This window comes from Hemitrygon akajei, chromosome 2 (genome assembly GCF_048418815.1).
Source record: "Hemitrygon akajei chromosome 2, sHemAka1.3, whole genome shotgun sequence".
Classification (NCBI taxonomy): domain Eukaryota; kingdom Metazoa; phylum Chordata; class Chondrichthyes; order Myliobatiformes; family Dasyatidae; genus Hemitrygon; species Hemitrygon akajei.
This window is the reverse complement of record NC_133125.1, coordinates 60,782,240-60,796,212: the sequence shown is the minus strand read 5'-3', so window position 1 is coordinate 60,796,212 and position 13,973 is coordinate 60,782,240. Positions and strand designations below refer to the sequence as shown.

General features: G+C 40.9%; 1 protein-coding gene across 3 annotated transcripts in view; it reads right to left on the bottom strand.

Moving 5' to 3' along the window:
• mllt3 (MLLT3 super elongation complex subunit) overlaps positions 1 to 13,973 on the bottom strand; it is a 111,450-nt gene that overhangs the window by 9,169 nt on the left and 88,308 nt on the right. For 2 of the 3 annotated variants that reach the window (XM_073072722.1, XM_073072741.1), the window contains 3 exons: positions 9,487 to 9,610; positions 3,892 to 3,994; positions 1,423 to 1,494 (listed from right to left, as the gene is read on the bottom strand). In XM_073072722.1, the coding sequence (XP_072928823.1) occupies positions 1,423 to 1,494; positions 3,892 to 3,994; positions 9,487 to 9,610 (299 nt within the window). The remainder of the gene's footprint in view (positions 1 to 1,422; positions 1,495 to 3,891; positions 3,995 to 9,486; positions 9,611 to 13,973) is intronic. The other variant, XM_073072732.1, reaches the window with a different exon arrangement.

Genomic DNA, 13,973 nt, shown 5'->3' with positions numbered 1-13,973 from the left:
AGCCATACTGGGATGCAAAACTGACAAGACACATTTCATTTTTATTACCCTGTCAACTCCACTTTGCCAAATAAAATATCTGATGCTGTATATACAATTCCAATTGCAAAAATGCCTCTTAAAATTCATCAAAAATAATCTACTTCTATGCATTTGGCTACTGCAGCTCAAGTGTGTCACCCATTTTGGAATGCAGGAATTGAAATCAAGATTACATGGGTCAAACAAGACATGAAAGAAATTCCCATGGGTCCAAGAAACTCAAACATGCAATTATCTTTGATATGAGTCACAGGCCGAAATATCAAGAAGGATAGGCTGAAATTATTTGACTGAGTGCAGCAGGAATAGAACAACAGACAGAAACAAGACACACACAAACTCAAAATCCATTGGAGAACCCAAATGATCAGATGATTCTGTACAGATAAACCAATTTACTTTTTGAATCACTATCACTAGACGATTGCATCGAATTTTGTCATAGCTTGCAGTTTCTTTTCAGAGTCGATACCCAGTTCTTGTAACCAAATCCAACTTCCATTGCTCCCTGTTAAGGGAACTCCCGAGGTACTATGCTTCAACCAAAATACTTCTTGGTGTTTCTGTAGATGCATTTTATCTAATATCCAAAAGCTACTTTTGAATCATTAGTGCTAGCTGGAGAAGTCATTTTCCCAGAATAAAAACTTATCTGACCACAGTGTCATCTAGAGCCAATTTAGAAGAAACTCTTTTTTCCTATATAAACTTTGAAATATAAATAGTCTTCCAACTCTACACAACAAATACTTCAATAATGGCATGAATGCCAAAGTTTTGGAATACTTGCTTTGGAGTCTGTGGTACTACTGAAACAAGTTCATTCTCACTCATTTTCCTGAGTCTTGCATAGGATAAATCATTCTAACCCAAGAGCTTCTGATCTACAGTCCTTGTTTAAAAATAATTTCCTTGCATGGAAGACCACTTCAGTGGAGTGTTACTGCAAGGTGATTACAGCAGGAACCTACTTTGCCATGGAACCATTTCAGAAGTGATTGCAAAAAGCTCCAAACTAGTTAATCATTTAACAGGGCAGACATGATGCTTCAGAAAAGAGAAGTGATGTCTAAGTGGTCTCATTCTGAAACAGTGCAGTATTCAGCAGCTTCCCACAGCCCCAGAAGGGACTGCTTTGTCAGCTGAAATGGGCTGGAGAGAGAGACAGAGCTCAATCAACATTTAAAAAGTTGGACCATCCAAGAACTCTGCCTCAGCTACTGAACACGTCGGTGGAACGAGAAATGGGCTAGTGTTTTGCCAAGTTATTTTGAGTGAGTCTTGAAAACTTCTATGCTTTCAAATTTGCTGTATCTAAGAACTCAGGGCTGCGATTTGTTGTTGTATGAAAAAACCAAGAATGCAAGAAATACAGCTTACCTTGTCACATTCAGCATTCTTTATTGCTTTCTCAGGTTTGCTTTGCTTTAATGGGCTTTTGACTTCTAACACCTGTTGTAACAGAGGCGTAAATACTTCAGCCACAGGCATCCTCAGTGCTCTCTCTTCTGGCTGTACGCAGGCTCAATAAAAATAGCTACACTTAATGAAAAAAAAAGTGCTGCCTTTGACTAGTTCTTCACCTCTCCAAACCGTGTCACTTTTTGAATTTTTCCATCCAGAGCTTAAATGATGGGCACAGTTACCTCTGGCTCTTCACACATCTTCCATTTGCAAGACCCTTCTATTATCTAATATTCCGAGTCAACGCTCCTCTTTGCAGACGTGGGCTCTAATCACTACACAGCAGACTATCTGTGTGCTTGGCTATGAATGAACGTGTTAGTACAAGAATGGATGGTGGGTCACTGCTGTGATCTTTGGACAGCTGGTGAAATACATTAATTTTAGTAATTAGTAATGCATGCAGTTGGATTAAAATTTGAGGTGGAGGCTGTATTTCATCTTCAAGGACTTCTCTCGCAGGGTTTCACGGGAATCTCACAGGTTCAAAGCCATCGCTCTTTACCATTAATTACTGAATGGATCACTGAGACTCAATTGAGGCAAAAGATTTGGAGGCAGTTTCTGACCTTTTAATAGCTTATTCTTTTCATTTACTAATTGAAGGACCAACTGAGAGGACAGAATCTTTCAGAAAAAATATACGGTCTGTGTATTTACTTCAAACCCATCCCTGATGTAAAAATGCTTGGCTAAATAATTTGTATTCATACTCACAGGAGGGGAAAGTGCATCATGGCTATTTCCATTGTTACTCCTGTCCCCAGGCAAGGGATTGCCTTTATCTATGCTCTTTGGTGATACTGGCTATCTGAAAATAAAATTCAGCTGACCATGACTACAGTATTGTGCAAAAGCTAGGGTGCCTAAGATTTTTGCACAGTACTGAATTGTCAACGTGGAGCAGAGAGCACAATCTGTAAATCTGGCCGAAGCAAAGGATGTTGGGAATGATGATGGTGGAGCGCCTCAGGAAAGATGTAGGACAGGTGGTAGAAATGGAGAGCCAGGGTTGGGGGGGGGGGGGGGGGGGGTTCATAGTGCAGACTCACCCAGCCCTGAAACACCAGACAAGGCCATTTCATTCCAAACAATTGGTTCATTGATCATTACAGAATGTCTCTCGTGCTTCCGCTCCCTCCACTCTCCCATCTTCTTTTCCCAACCATGATCCACCTCTCCCTGCACCATTCCCACTCTCAGTCCACGATAGAGACCCAGGTTTATCACCAGTCACATTTCATGAATTTTTTTTGTGGCAGTACAGTACATTTCCTAAAATTACTACAGTACTGTGCAAAAATCTTAGACACCTTAGCTATGTATGTGCCTACAAGTCTTGCACCTTACTGTACAAAGCAAAGGTTATATAAATGCAGGTAACGCCACAATTTTTGAAATGTAATATTTGGCCACAACTCTTGGACATCTGAGTATTGGAAAACTGGGGAACACGTGGTTAAAATGGACCTTCTATTAAGAACTAATTCAGCTACACTATTCATCAGAAGCCTTATTTTCCAGTTTTGAAAATGCCTGTATAGAGCTAGATGCAGTGAGCATCTGGTATCCCGCACAATGACAGGATGGAGAATTGAAGCAGAAACTCTTACTTATTGAAGTAAATACCAGAATTGCAACTTTAGTCTCAAAACATGCAACTGCAATGCAGATGTATCTAATGACACACAACATTCAGAGTCATAATTTTCAGCAATGTGTTTCTTTTTAAGTAAAACATTTATGTTTAATTTTGTGTGATTAACACCTTCTCCAAAAGGCTACATTGAAATAAATCTTGCTGACTGCAAAAATACACCATTCTCATGGTCTTCTAGGCTTAACAAACAAGTTAACAGGAGTGCAAGAGATCAAATTTAAAAAAAAACCCACATAAATCAAACTTATATTCAGAAGGTTCCAGTGAAGGTTTAAATAATTTCTTAGGCAAGGATATGTAACCTTCTTCTGCAATCTACTTTCCATTATATCAACCCATATTTGCATTTGCAAGGTTCATCTCCAAAGTCTCATATTTAGTATTAAACAACTGTGCAACAAAATAATGACACTTTAGTATACCAAAGTTATATGCTGGGGGTAGGGGATGAGAGGTAGAATATGAAGAGCAAAGAAAACTATACGGGGAGGACCCACAAAGTGGGAGTCGAGGGAAGGGAGTCAAAGAAGGAAGTGAGGTAAAGGAACAGAAGCTTGAAAATGCACTGTGTTCCAGGAATGTTTTACTCATATTTTATAACATTTCTAAAATATATCTTCCATATTCACAAAATTAGGTTTTATACTTTTGAAAAACATTAACAGACATCATATTTAAGCTTAGCTTTCTGCATGTTCCAGCTTTTACACAGCCTCATACCATACCTGGTTATTGCTGTTGTTGGCTTTTATGAGTGGAGGTGCTTCATTTCTGGGTGGGGTGGAGCCGCCACTGTTCTCACTGTCACTGCCATCGCTCAAACTCATTCTGGAATAACAATTAGGCAAAAGGTTGAGGCACTAATACTTGGGGATAAACTGAAGGCGAGAATGAATCTAATTCTTTATCATTCATTCTCATGTCAATGAAGCTACATTATAAAGACTATTAGTTATGTATACAATGTTGCTTCATTTCCTCCTACCTCATATTTCTGATCAAGTGGGCAATTCATCTTCCTCTTAATCAATTTTTGGTCAAAACATTTTTTTTGAAGGTTTTGTAAAACACCTGCAGGAATGCATTTTATCAAAGGCGCTGAGTTGAAATCTTTTTTATTTTCAATTTTCTAACATGCAATAAAACTAGTTAGTGGTGTGTAAATATTGCATGAGCAGGCAGGCTCTTTAACCTCATGCCATCAAGGAACAGACTGCTTTAGTTCTTCACCACTGTGACTGACAACCCAGCCACAGATCTTACATCCCTTTTGGTCTTGATTTTAATCAACGGTGAAAATAGTGTTTAATTATCAATACATACGGGCTAGCTTCCTACAAGATGGGAAAGGAAGGCAGCAAGCAGCATACACAATGAACAAATCAGTAAGTTGTCCAAGAATAAACTCTGCATTTGTAACAAATGCAGCAAAATGAAAACTGCTAGTTTTCATAAATCTGGAAAGTAGGAATACAAATCTTGAGCAGAGAGATTGCACCAGCGATCCTATTAAAAGAGGCAAAAACGGAGCCACTCCAGGGTTTCAAAAGCTAACAGTAGACAGCAAGTGTAAGGGGAAACTCAGCTGACTGGAGAGCGATGCAGTGTTCAGCACCCGCTCAGCGGGCCGAACAGCTCTCTTCCCCGTACCAGTTTTGCAATTCCCAATGACACATTTTTTAGTAAATAATGTGGCTGCAATTGACAATTTAATATAACAGACACCACAGTACAAGGAATTAAAAACTGAGAGGACAAAATGTTTTCAGAAAGATGCAAAGCATTAGGAAGGATTGGTTGCTTTAAGACTGGAATTCAAATCACCTCACAAAACAATATAAGGAAAAAAGTACTTACAACAAATGCCAAACTGGAAATTCATTTGGAGTTTTGCATACAAGTGGATTGTAATTCCAGTAAAATCTACTGTAAAACAGTAGTTGCTTTTGTTTATTTCCTTTGGAAATTCCATATAATGGACCTATCATTGTTTCAGGCTGCAAGCACAGTAGAATGCAGGCACATTCACCCGAAACCACTACCATAATATTTTATACAACAAAGTGCACAACAAGTCGCCGAACAACCCATGGAACAAAAGCGATGAGCAGAATACTGACACGGCCCTCAACTCAAAGGAACTCTGTAGTTTTATTTAATCTAGAGTCAAATCAGTCTAGAGCCAAAAGACAGTCTCGCACTGACACATTTAAGAAGGGTGATGATCAGGTCCAAATGAGGATTTAAGCTATGGTTTGTTATGCTTTTGAAAAACTGAGTCGCCTCAGCAGATCATAATTAGCAGCAAAATACAAATCACTGCAGTACCACAAGTTCAGCAAAAAGAAATCATTTTACAAACCAAGTTGTAGAGAGTATAGAACGATCCATAAAACACAATTGAAGGTCTAGTGGCTCAGCAGACAGCACTCCCACATCAGAGCTCCAGTTACTGGGATTTGATGCTGATGTGGAACACTGTAAAGTTCTGTGCTCTCACCAAGACCATGTGGCTCTTCTCTGGCTGATCCCAGAGCAGTTCAGGATAGTAACAGGTCCTCACGCTCCACACCCCCCATGATGGTCATCTAAACTGCACGTGGTCCACATTGCTCTAATCCCTGCCTGTTCAACTGTTTGAATACCTCTTCAAATTCTCTTTACAGCTGTTGCACTTGACCTCCCACTTTCAAATATATATCCTGTTTCACCCTTTGATAACCTTTCCTTAGTTTCCACAATTCCACCAATTTTCATCTCATCTAAAAAGTTACATATCAGCCCACCTACATTTTCATCAAAACCATTATTACATATTACCTAACAGTCAAATGTTATCCATTCTACTTAGCTATAGAGCTTTCCTCCATAATCCTGACCACAGTTTACATACCACCAACTGCCAACTATAATCAAGCACTTCAGAGACCGCACAATGCCGTCTACAAACAAGAAACAGTCCATCTTGACGCATTTCAAATCATAGTCGGGGAGTTCAACCAGGCTTGTTTGAAGAAATCTCTGCCCAATTGCCATCAGCGCATAACCTGCAGACCCAGAAGTCCCAGCACACTAAACCACTGTTACACTAAGATAAAGACTGCCTACCGTTCCAGTCCCAGACCATATTTCAGTATATCTGATCACTTGGCTGTCCTTTTCCTACCAGCATAGAGGCAGAGACTAACGAGCAAAGCTCCAGAGACAAGGACAACAAAGAGGTAGTCACGGTAGGCAAGGAGTGGCTGTGGGATTGTTTTGAGTCAGTGGACTGGGCTGTGTTCAAGGACTCATCTGTGGATCTGAATGGATGTAGCACGGTTGTAACAGACTTCATTAAAACAGTTGTAGACGAGCGTGTCCGCACAATAGCATTTAGTCATCTGAACTAGAAGTCCTGGATGAACCAGGAGGTTCACAATCCGCTGTGAGCCAGATCAGAGGCATTCAAATCTGGAGACCAAGAAAGAGCTCCAGATGCGATCTCTGAAAATCCATCTCACAGGCAAAGAGGCAATTCCAGACTAGCGTCATTTCTTATAAAGTTAAATCAAATTACATAGACAACAGCAGGGCTTCACTTCCAAATGAGCTCGAGCTCAATGCCTTCTATGCTCACTTTGACCATCAAAACATGGAGAAACCATCAAAAATTCCCACAGCCCCTGATGATCCTATGATTTCAATCTCTGAGGATAACAAACAGCCTTCAGGAGGGTGAACCTAAGAAATTCATCCGACCCAGACAGAGTACCTGACCAAGTACTGAGGACCTGTGCTGGTCAGCTGGCTGGAGTGTTCACTGAGATCTTTAGACCTCCAGCTTCAGCAGTCTGAGGTACACACCTGCTTCACGCAGGCTTCAATTATACCGGAGCTGAAGAAGAACATGGTGACCTCCCTTAATAACCATTGTCCAGTAGCACTTACTGTACATCCATAGTGATTAAGTGCTTTGAGATGTTGGTGATGAAACATTAACTCCTGCCTGAGAAGCAACTTCGATCTGCTTCAATTTATCTGCCAGAGCAACAGGTCCGTAGTGGATACAGTCTCAACCCTGGAACATCTAGGTAGCTAAGATGCATACATCAGGATGCTTTTTGTTGACTACAGCTCAACAGTCAGTACTACATTTCACTCAAAACTACTTGTTCAGTTTCAAGAACCTGGGCCTCTCAATACCTCCTTGTGCAATTGGTTCCTGGGTTTCCTCACTCGCAAGCCCCAGTCAGTTTGGATTGGCATCTCCTCCATGATCTCCATCAGCACAGGAGCACCACAAGGCTGGGTGCTTACCCTCTGCTCTGCTTGCTTTACACTGACGACTGTGTGGCTAAGTGCAGCTCCAAAGCCATATTCAAGTTTGCTGATGGCACCACCGTCATAGGCTGAATCAAAGGCAGTGATGAATCAGCATAGCAGAGGGAGAATGAAAATCTAACTGAGTAGAAACATAACAATAACCTCTTAGTCAATGTCAAATCCAAGGGGCTGATTATTGACTTCAGGAGAAGGAAACCAGAGGTCCATGAGCCAGTCCTCATTGAAGGATCAGAGGTTAAAAAGGGTTATCCACTTTAAATTCTTTAGTGCTATTACTTCAAGTGGCCTGCCCTGGGCCCAGCACATAACTGCAATTATGAAGCACAGCAGCACCTCTACTTCCTTAGAAGTTTGTGGAGATTTGGCATGACATCTAAACTTTGACTAACTTCTAAAGATGTGTGGTGGAGAGTAGATTAACTGGCTGCATCATGGTCTGGTATGGAAATATCAATGCCCTTGAATGGAAAATCCTACAAAAAAGTAGTGGATATGGCCCAGTCTATCACAGCTAAAGCCCTTCCCACCACTGACCACATCTACATGAAACACTGTCACAGGAAAACAGCATCGTCAGGGACCTCCACCACCTAAGATATGCTCTCTTCACCCTGCTGTACAGGAGCCTCAAGACTCTCACCACCAGATTCAGGAACAGTTATTAACCCTCAACCATCAGGCTCTTGAATGAAATGGGATAACCTCGCTAAACTTCACTTGCCCCATCGTTGAAATGTTGTCATATCCAATGGGCTCACTTTCAAGAGCTCTTCATATCATGTTCTAGATATTTATTGCTTATTTATTTATTATTTCTCATTTTTTGTACTTGCACACTGATTGAACGCCTAAGTTGGTGCAATCTTTCATTGATTCTATTATGGTTATTGTTCTATAGATATATTGAGTATGTCCACAAGAAAATGAATCTCATGGTTGTATATAGTGACATACACATACTCTGACAATAAATTTATTTTGAACTTTGTACAGAGGTCTTCGCGCAATACCACTGATCATAGACCTGCAGCCAAAGAAACAACTATCACTATGTCCAAGCCAAGTTGGTGCCCAACATACCAATTCAGCATGTACTTTAATCTTCTGTATCAGCCTACAACGAGGGGCCTTGTCAAATACTTTACTCAAATCCATTAGACAGTTTTAACTAACATAACCTCAATCATCATTGTTACTTCTACAAAAGTCTCAATAAACATTGAGATGGAACCTCCCATGAACAAATCTATGCTATTTATCCCAAGTATGTTCATTTTTTTCTAAATGTGGGTAAACCCTGTCCCTAATCTTTTCTAATAATTTCCCTACCAATGATGCAAGGCACACTGGCCTGTAAATTCCTGGTTTGCCCCCATTGCTGCTCTTAAACAATGGAACATTGGTTATTCTCCAGTCTTCTGGTTAAAGATCTATTAAGGCTTCAGCAATCTCCTCCCCCACTTTACTCAGTATCCTGGGACCTGGGGGAGGTAACCACCTCCAATGCTTTTCAAGACACTCAATACTTTCTCCTCCTTGGTTAAGGTATGCCCTAGATTATCAACATTCCCTTTCCTCACCCCTCCACCATCCAATGTCCTTCTTGGTGAATATCAATGCAAATTAATCACTGAGGACCTAATTTATTTGTTCTGGTCCTATGTATAAATTCCTTCCTTATCCTGAATAGACCTACCTTTTCCCAAGCTACCCAACTTGCTTCCAATAAAGATACAATCTGCTTCACTCTTCCTCCCACTTCCCAAAGGCATGCTGGTTAGCAGTTTCATTGGCTACTGTTAATTATCACCAGATGAGGTGGATAGGGAGAGACTGATGAGAATAGGTTACACGATCTGGGGGACTAGCTTTGATGGGACTGCTTCAGGAGCCAGCATTGATTTGATGTACTCAATGCCCTCTAATTTTTAAAAATATAAGAACAGACATTAATAAATGAGTGATTCACAGTAATTTTCTCATTGCTATACTACCTGTGTCCTCTACTTCCACAGTGAGAATTTAGTGATCTCTCTACATCAGACAAGTTTCCATTTTCATCTTCATCTGACTCATTGTCTTCGGAATGGAGATCTTCCATTATAGATCTCAGAGGACCTGTTTAAAAGATAAATACAAAAGAAATTCACAACCAGACTCACAAATGGATAACAATTCAGATCTTTCACCTTACCCCAACCTGAAGACAAACGCACCTACATGTTACAGTTACTGTCATGCATGAAGAACAAAGCTGACACTTCACTGGTGCAATGTACACTTATAACTACATACGTGCACCTCCTCTAGAGGTCTGCCTCTGGAGATCAAGATCAGAGATTCTTGTTACCATGTTGTCTCTGGTCCATGAACATGCACGGAGATCAAGTGTACACTATTGACCAAGGCTACTTAATTCAGCAGCAAGAGGCAGCAGAGTGCTGTCTATTATAACCTTGCACAAACAAGAGAAAATCTGTAGATGCTGGAAATCCAAGCAACACACACAAAATGCTGGAGGAACTCAGCAGGTCTGGTAGCATCTATGGAAAAGTCGACTGTTTATTACATTTTTCCATAGATGCTACCAGGCCTGCCGAGTTCCTCCAGCATTTTGGGTGTGCTGCTTATTATAACCTTGCAAAGCGTTTGGCAATACTTTATCAGGAAGATTTGAGATTGAAAAAAAAAACAACTGAATTTAATATAGTTTATTGTGCACTACATCTATCAATTTGTCATAAATCATGTACTCTTATTTTCTACCATTTATTCCTTCAGGGTCAAATTTAAAGGCTCAGCAATTAACCTAAAGGCAATCCTAGGTAAAGGTTAGGGTCCATGACACAATTAAAGTCATTTCACATGTGTTCAATAACAAGGGTCCATCATTAACTTCAGTGCCAAAAGGTAAATTGTTTTGCTTCTTTTCTCATTAGCCTACAGAAGCTGATGATTGGCAGGTCAGGACAGGTCAGACTTGTCACGCACAGACCCACATCACAGCATGCATTGTTTACTAGAGTTCTGAGCTCAATGCAAGTGCTTAAATATTTAAAGCTTCATAACAAGCATCATTCAAGTTAAATTTATTTTATAGCCACAAAGATCAGAGAGGTGTTACAGGAGCTTGAAGACACTGTTTTAGGAACAGCATTTTTCTCTCCATCAGATTTCTGAATGGACAATGAACTCACAAACACCTTTTTTTGCTTTTTGCACATTATATAAGTTCATAATTTACAGTATATTTTAAATATTGCACTGTACTGCTGCCTCACATTTACTCTATGTCAATGATAATAAACCTAATTCTGAGATGAATAGCGTGAGCACTAAATTTAAAATATCCAAACTGATGTACTGAGAATTAAAAACAACAGTATGCCATCCTTCTGATCTGGAATGAGAACTAGAACAATCCATCCTCGTACCATTTATCTCCACACCAATCATTTTACCTGTTTTGAAGCATGGCGTGTACAAAATGCATGAGTAGCATTTAATGAATCACCTGATTGCTTCTGTTTCAAGCTAGTCAGAAACAAACTGTCATAGCAACCCAATGCCGTAGATGTAAACAAAGTCTGGGGTTTGAGTGACAGGTGAACGCCTGACTACTCTGTGTGCTAACGAACTTGTTAGATCTCAGTTTGATAACCTGGTCAACGTTCACTCAATCAAAATTTTACTTGGTCACCAGCAGCAAATGAGAAATGACCAAGGTATGTGCACATGTCATATTACCTGAATTCATCTAGTGTTAAAAGCAGAGGAAGTTGTCACTTACACTAGTGGCTGTGTCTGCACTTGCAAAGAATTCAAAATTTCATTTTTTGTCCCAAAAGTCAGATTCCTATTAATTTTCAAATTCCCTTTTGAAGGTTGATTTTGAGCCTGAATTTTCCACACTTTCAGGAGACCATCTCTCACGACACTAGTTCTCAAAGGGAAAACATTTCCTTGATTTCCCCTTTAGTTCCTTTGCTAATTACTTTAAAAACATGAAAGTTAGTTGTTAAGCAATTATCAAAGATGAAGTAATTCCTCCATATCTGTTGTCAAAAACTTACAAATCTGTATAGTATTTGGTATCTGCTTTTCCTTTTCTTGCCCTGAAAACAAACCAACACTTTCAATACGTAGAACAAATGTCTTCCATTGCTGGTAGCTTGAGTTGGCTGCTTGATTGCAGGGTTATTTGCAAAATCAGGTGGTTAGGTTGCAAACGTTTCATCACCAGACAGTGACATCATCGGTGTGCAATTTCGTGTTGTTTCTGCTAAGTGCCCACATTTATACTGGTGCGACCTGTTGTTCTGATTGGTTGGCTATCGAGCTGGCTGCTGGTCCCCACTGGGTCCTGGCCAACAGGATAGCTGAGTGATCTCCGCTGGCCTGTATCCCTGGACGCTGTGAGCTTTGGTTCCTGTGGTGTCTGCGGCTCACCCCTCAGCTCAATCCTGCAGACGCATAGGTTCATAAAACTATGCCCAATTCATTACGTTTGTTAATAGAGTCTTCCATCGAGAACCAAGCTTTTAAGAATTCCCTTGATTTCTTGTTTTGTGCTTCTGCCAGGATTTTTTTTAAAAAAGATTCCCAGATGAACTAGTGTCCTTTTTGGTTTTCACGTACTGAGATGAGTGACAGAGGATAGCGTCTACTTACAGCTAGCTAATGTTCATGTAGTCTCGTGGATTGTTTTCTCCCTGTCTGTCCTACATGGTGTCTGGGGCAGTCTCCACACTGGATTTGCTATAGTACATCTGTTCTCTCCACGTGGGCTGTTGGATCTTTGGGGCTCGAGCCGAGCATTCTGATAGTTGTGCTGGGTTTGTGTGCTACTTTATTCCGTGTGGTTGGAGCAATCTTACCGTCATTTCAGAAATTTCCCTGATGTACGGCAGCCTTGTTCTTGTCTGCGTTTACCTTTTCAAAGTATTCACATGCAATGGCTATCCAAAAAACTTCATCAAAAGATGTCGCGCCAGACAAACCTTTTAACTTCTACTCAACAGACAAGAAAGCTACCCACCAGACTACGCGAATGTCAGCTAGACGCAAGCAGACACGATCCTCTGTCACTCATCTCACTACATGAAGACCAAGGACAGGAGTCTGCCTGGGAAACCACAAAAATCCTGACAGAAGCGCAAAATAAGAAATCAAGAGATTCCTTTGAAGCTTAGTTCTCAATGAAAGGCGCTGTTACAAGCATATTCAACTGGATGCAATTTACGTCTGCGGAATTAGGGTCGAGGGGTGAGCCGCAGACACCCAAGGAACCAATGCTCACAATGACTGACACCAGGGATACAGACCAGCAGAGATCACTCAGCTATCTGGTTGGCCAGGGCCCAGCAGAGAGTAGCGGCCACTGCGACAGCCAACCAATCAGAACAAGGAGTCAGACCACTATAATGATGAGCACTTGGCAGAAACAACACTCAATCATGCACTGACTATGTCACCCCGACTGGTGACAAAATGTTTGCCACATAACCTCTAGACTCGTTGCTTGCTGGTCTATTCCTAGTTACAACTGTTGTTCCCATTCTGGGATAATTGCATCTGGATGTAGTGCAAAGAAATGCAACAGTAACTGGAGGGCCTTTAGTGTCTTGTAAAAGTAAAGATAACCATCGGATAGAAACAACTTAGAACCAAAGTCTAGAATATTTAATAAGATACATACAAATAAATCTTATAAAAAATCAACTAGGTATCGACAAAAATGACAAGCACAGGAATTATTAGGTGCATCCCCAGAAAGCAATACTGAAGCTGTAGTTGGGAATGGTTTAAATTTGACAGAGAGCAGGGAGGGGATAGATCAAAGTGTGGAAGATACCCCATAGGCTGGTAAGAATAACAAAGTCATGAGCACAAGTGGATGAATACAAAAAATCAGAGTAAGATGGACCAAAACCACCAAGCCATACCAGGCACTTTAAACAATATAATAAAAACACAAAATGCTGGCAGAACTCAGCAGGCCAGACAGCATCTCTGGGAGGAGGTAGTGACGATGTTTCAGGCCGAAACCCTTCATCAGGAGTGAAGTAACATGGGATGGTCAAGGGGGGATAAGAAGTGGGGGGGAGGGATAAAGTAGAGAGCTGGGAAGTGATAGGCTGGATGGAAATGGGCTAGGGGGAAGGTGGAGAACTATGGGAAATAAAAGAGAAAGAAAGGTAGGGCTAGGGGGAGATTATAATGAGGGGGAAAAAAGAGAGAGAAAGAGAACCAGACTAAAGTTATAGATAGGGATGGGGTAAGTGGGGGGCAGGGGTATCAACGAAGGTCTGTGAGTTGAATGTTCATGCCGGCAGGTAGGAGGCTACCTAGGCAGGAGATAAGGTATTGCTCCATCGACCTGCGTGTGGCCTCATCTTGACAGTAGAGGCGGCCATGGACAGACATGTCGGAGTGGGAGTGGTCTGTGGAATTGAAGTGTGTGGCCACAGGGAGATCCTGC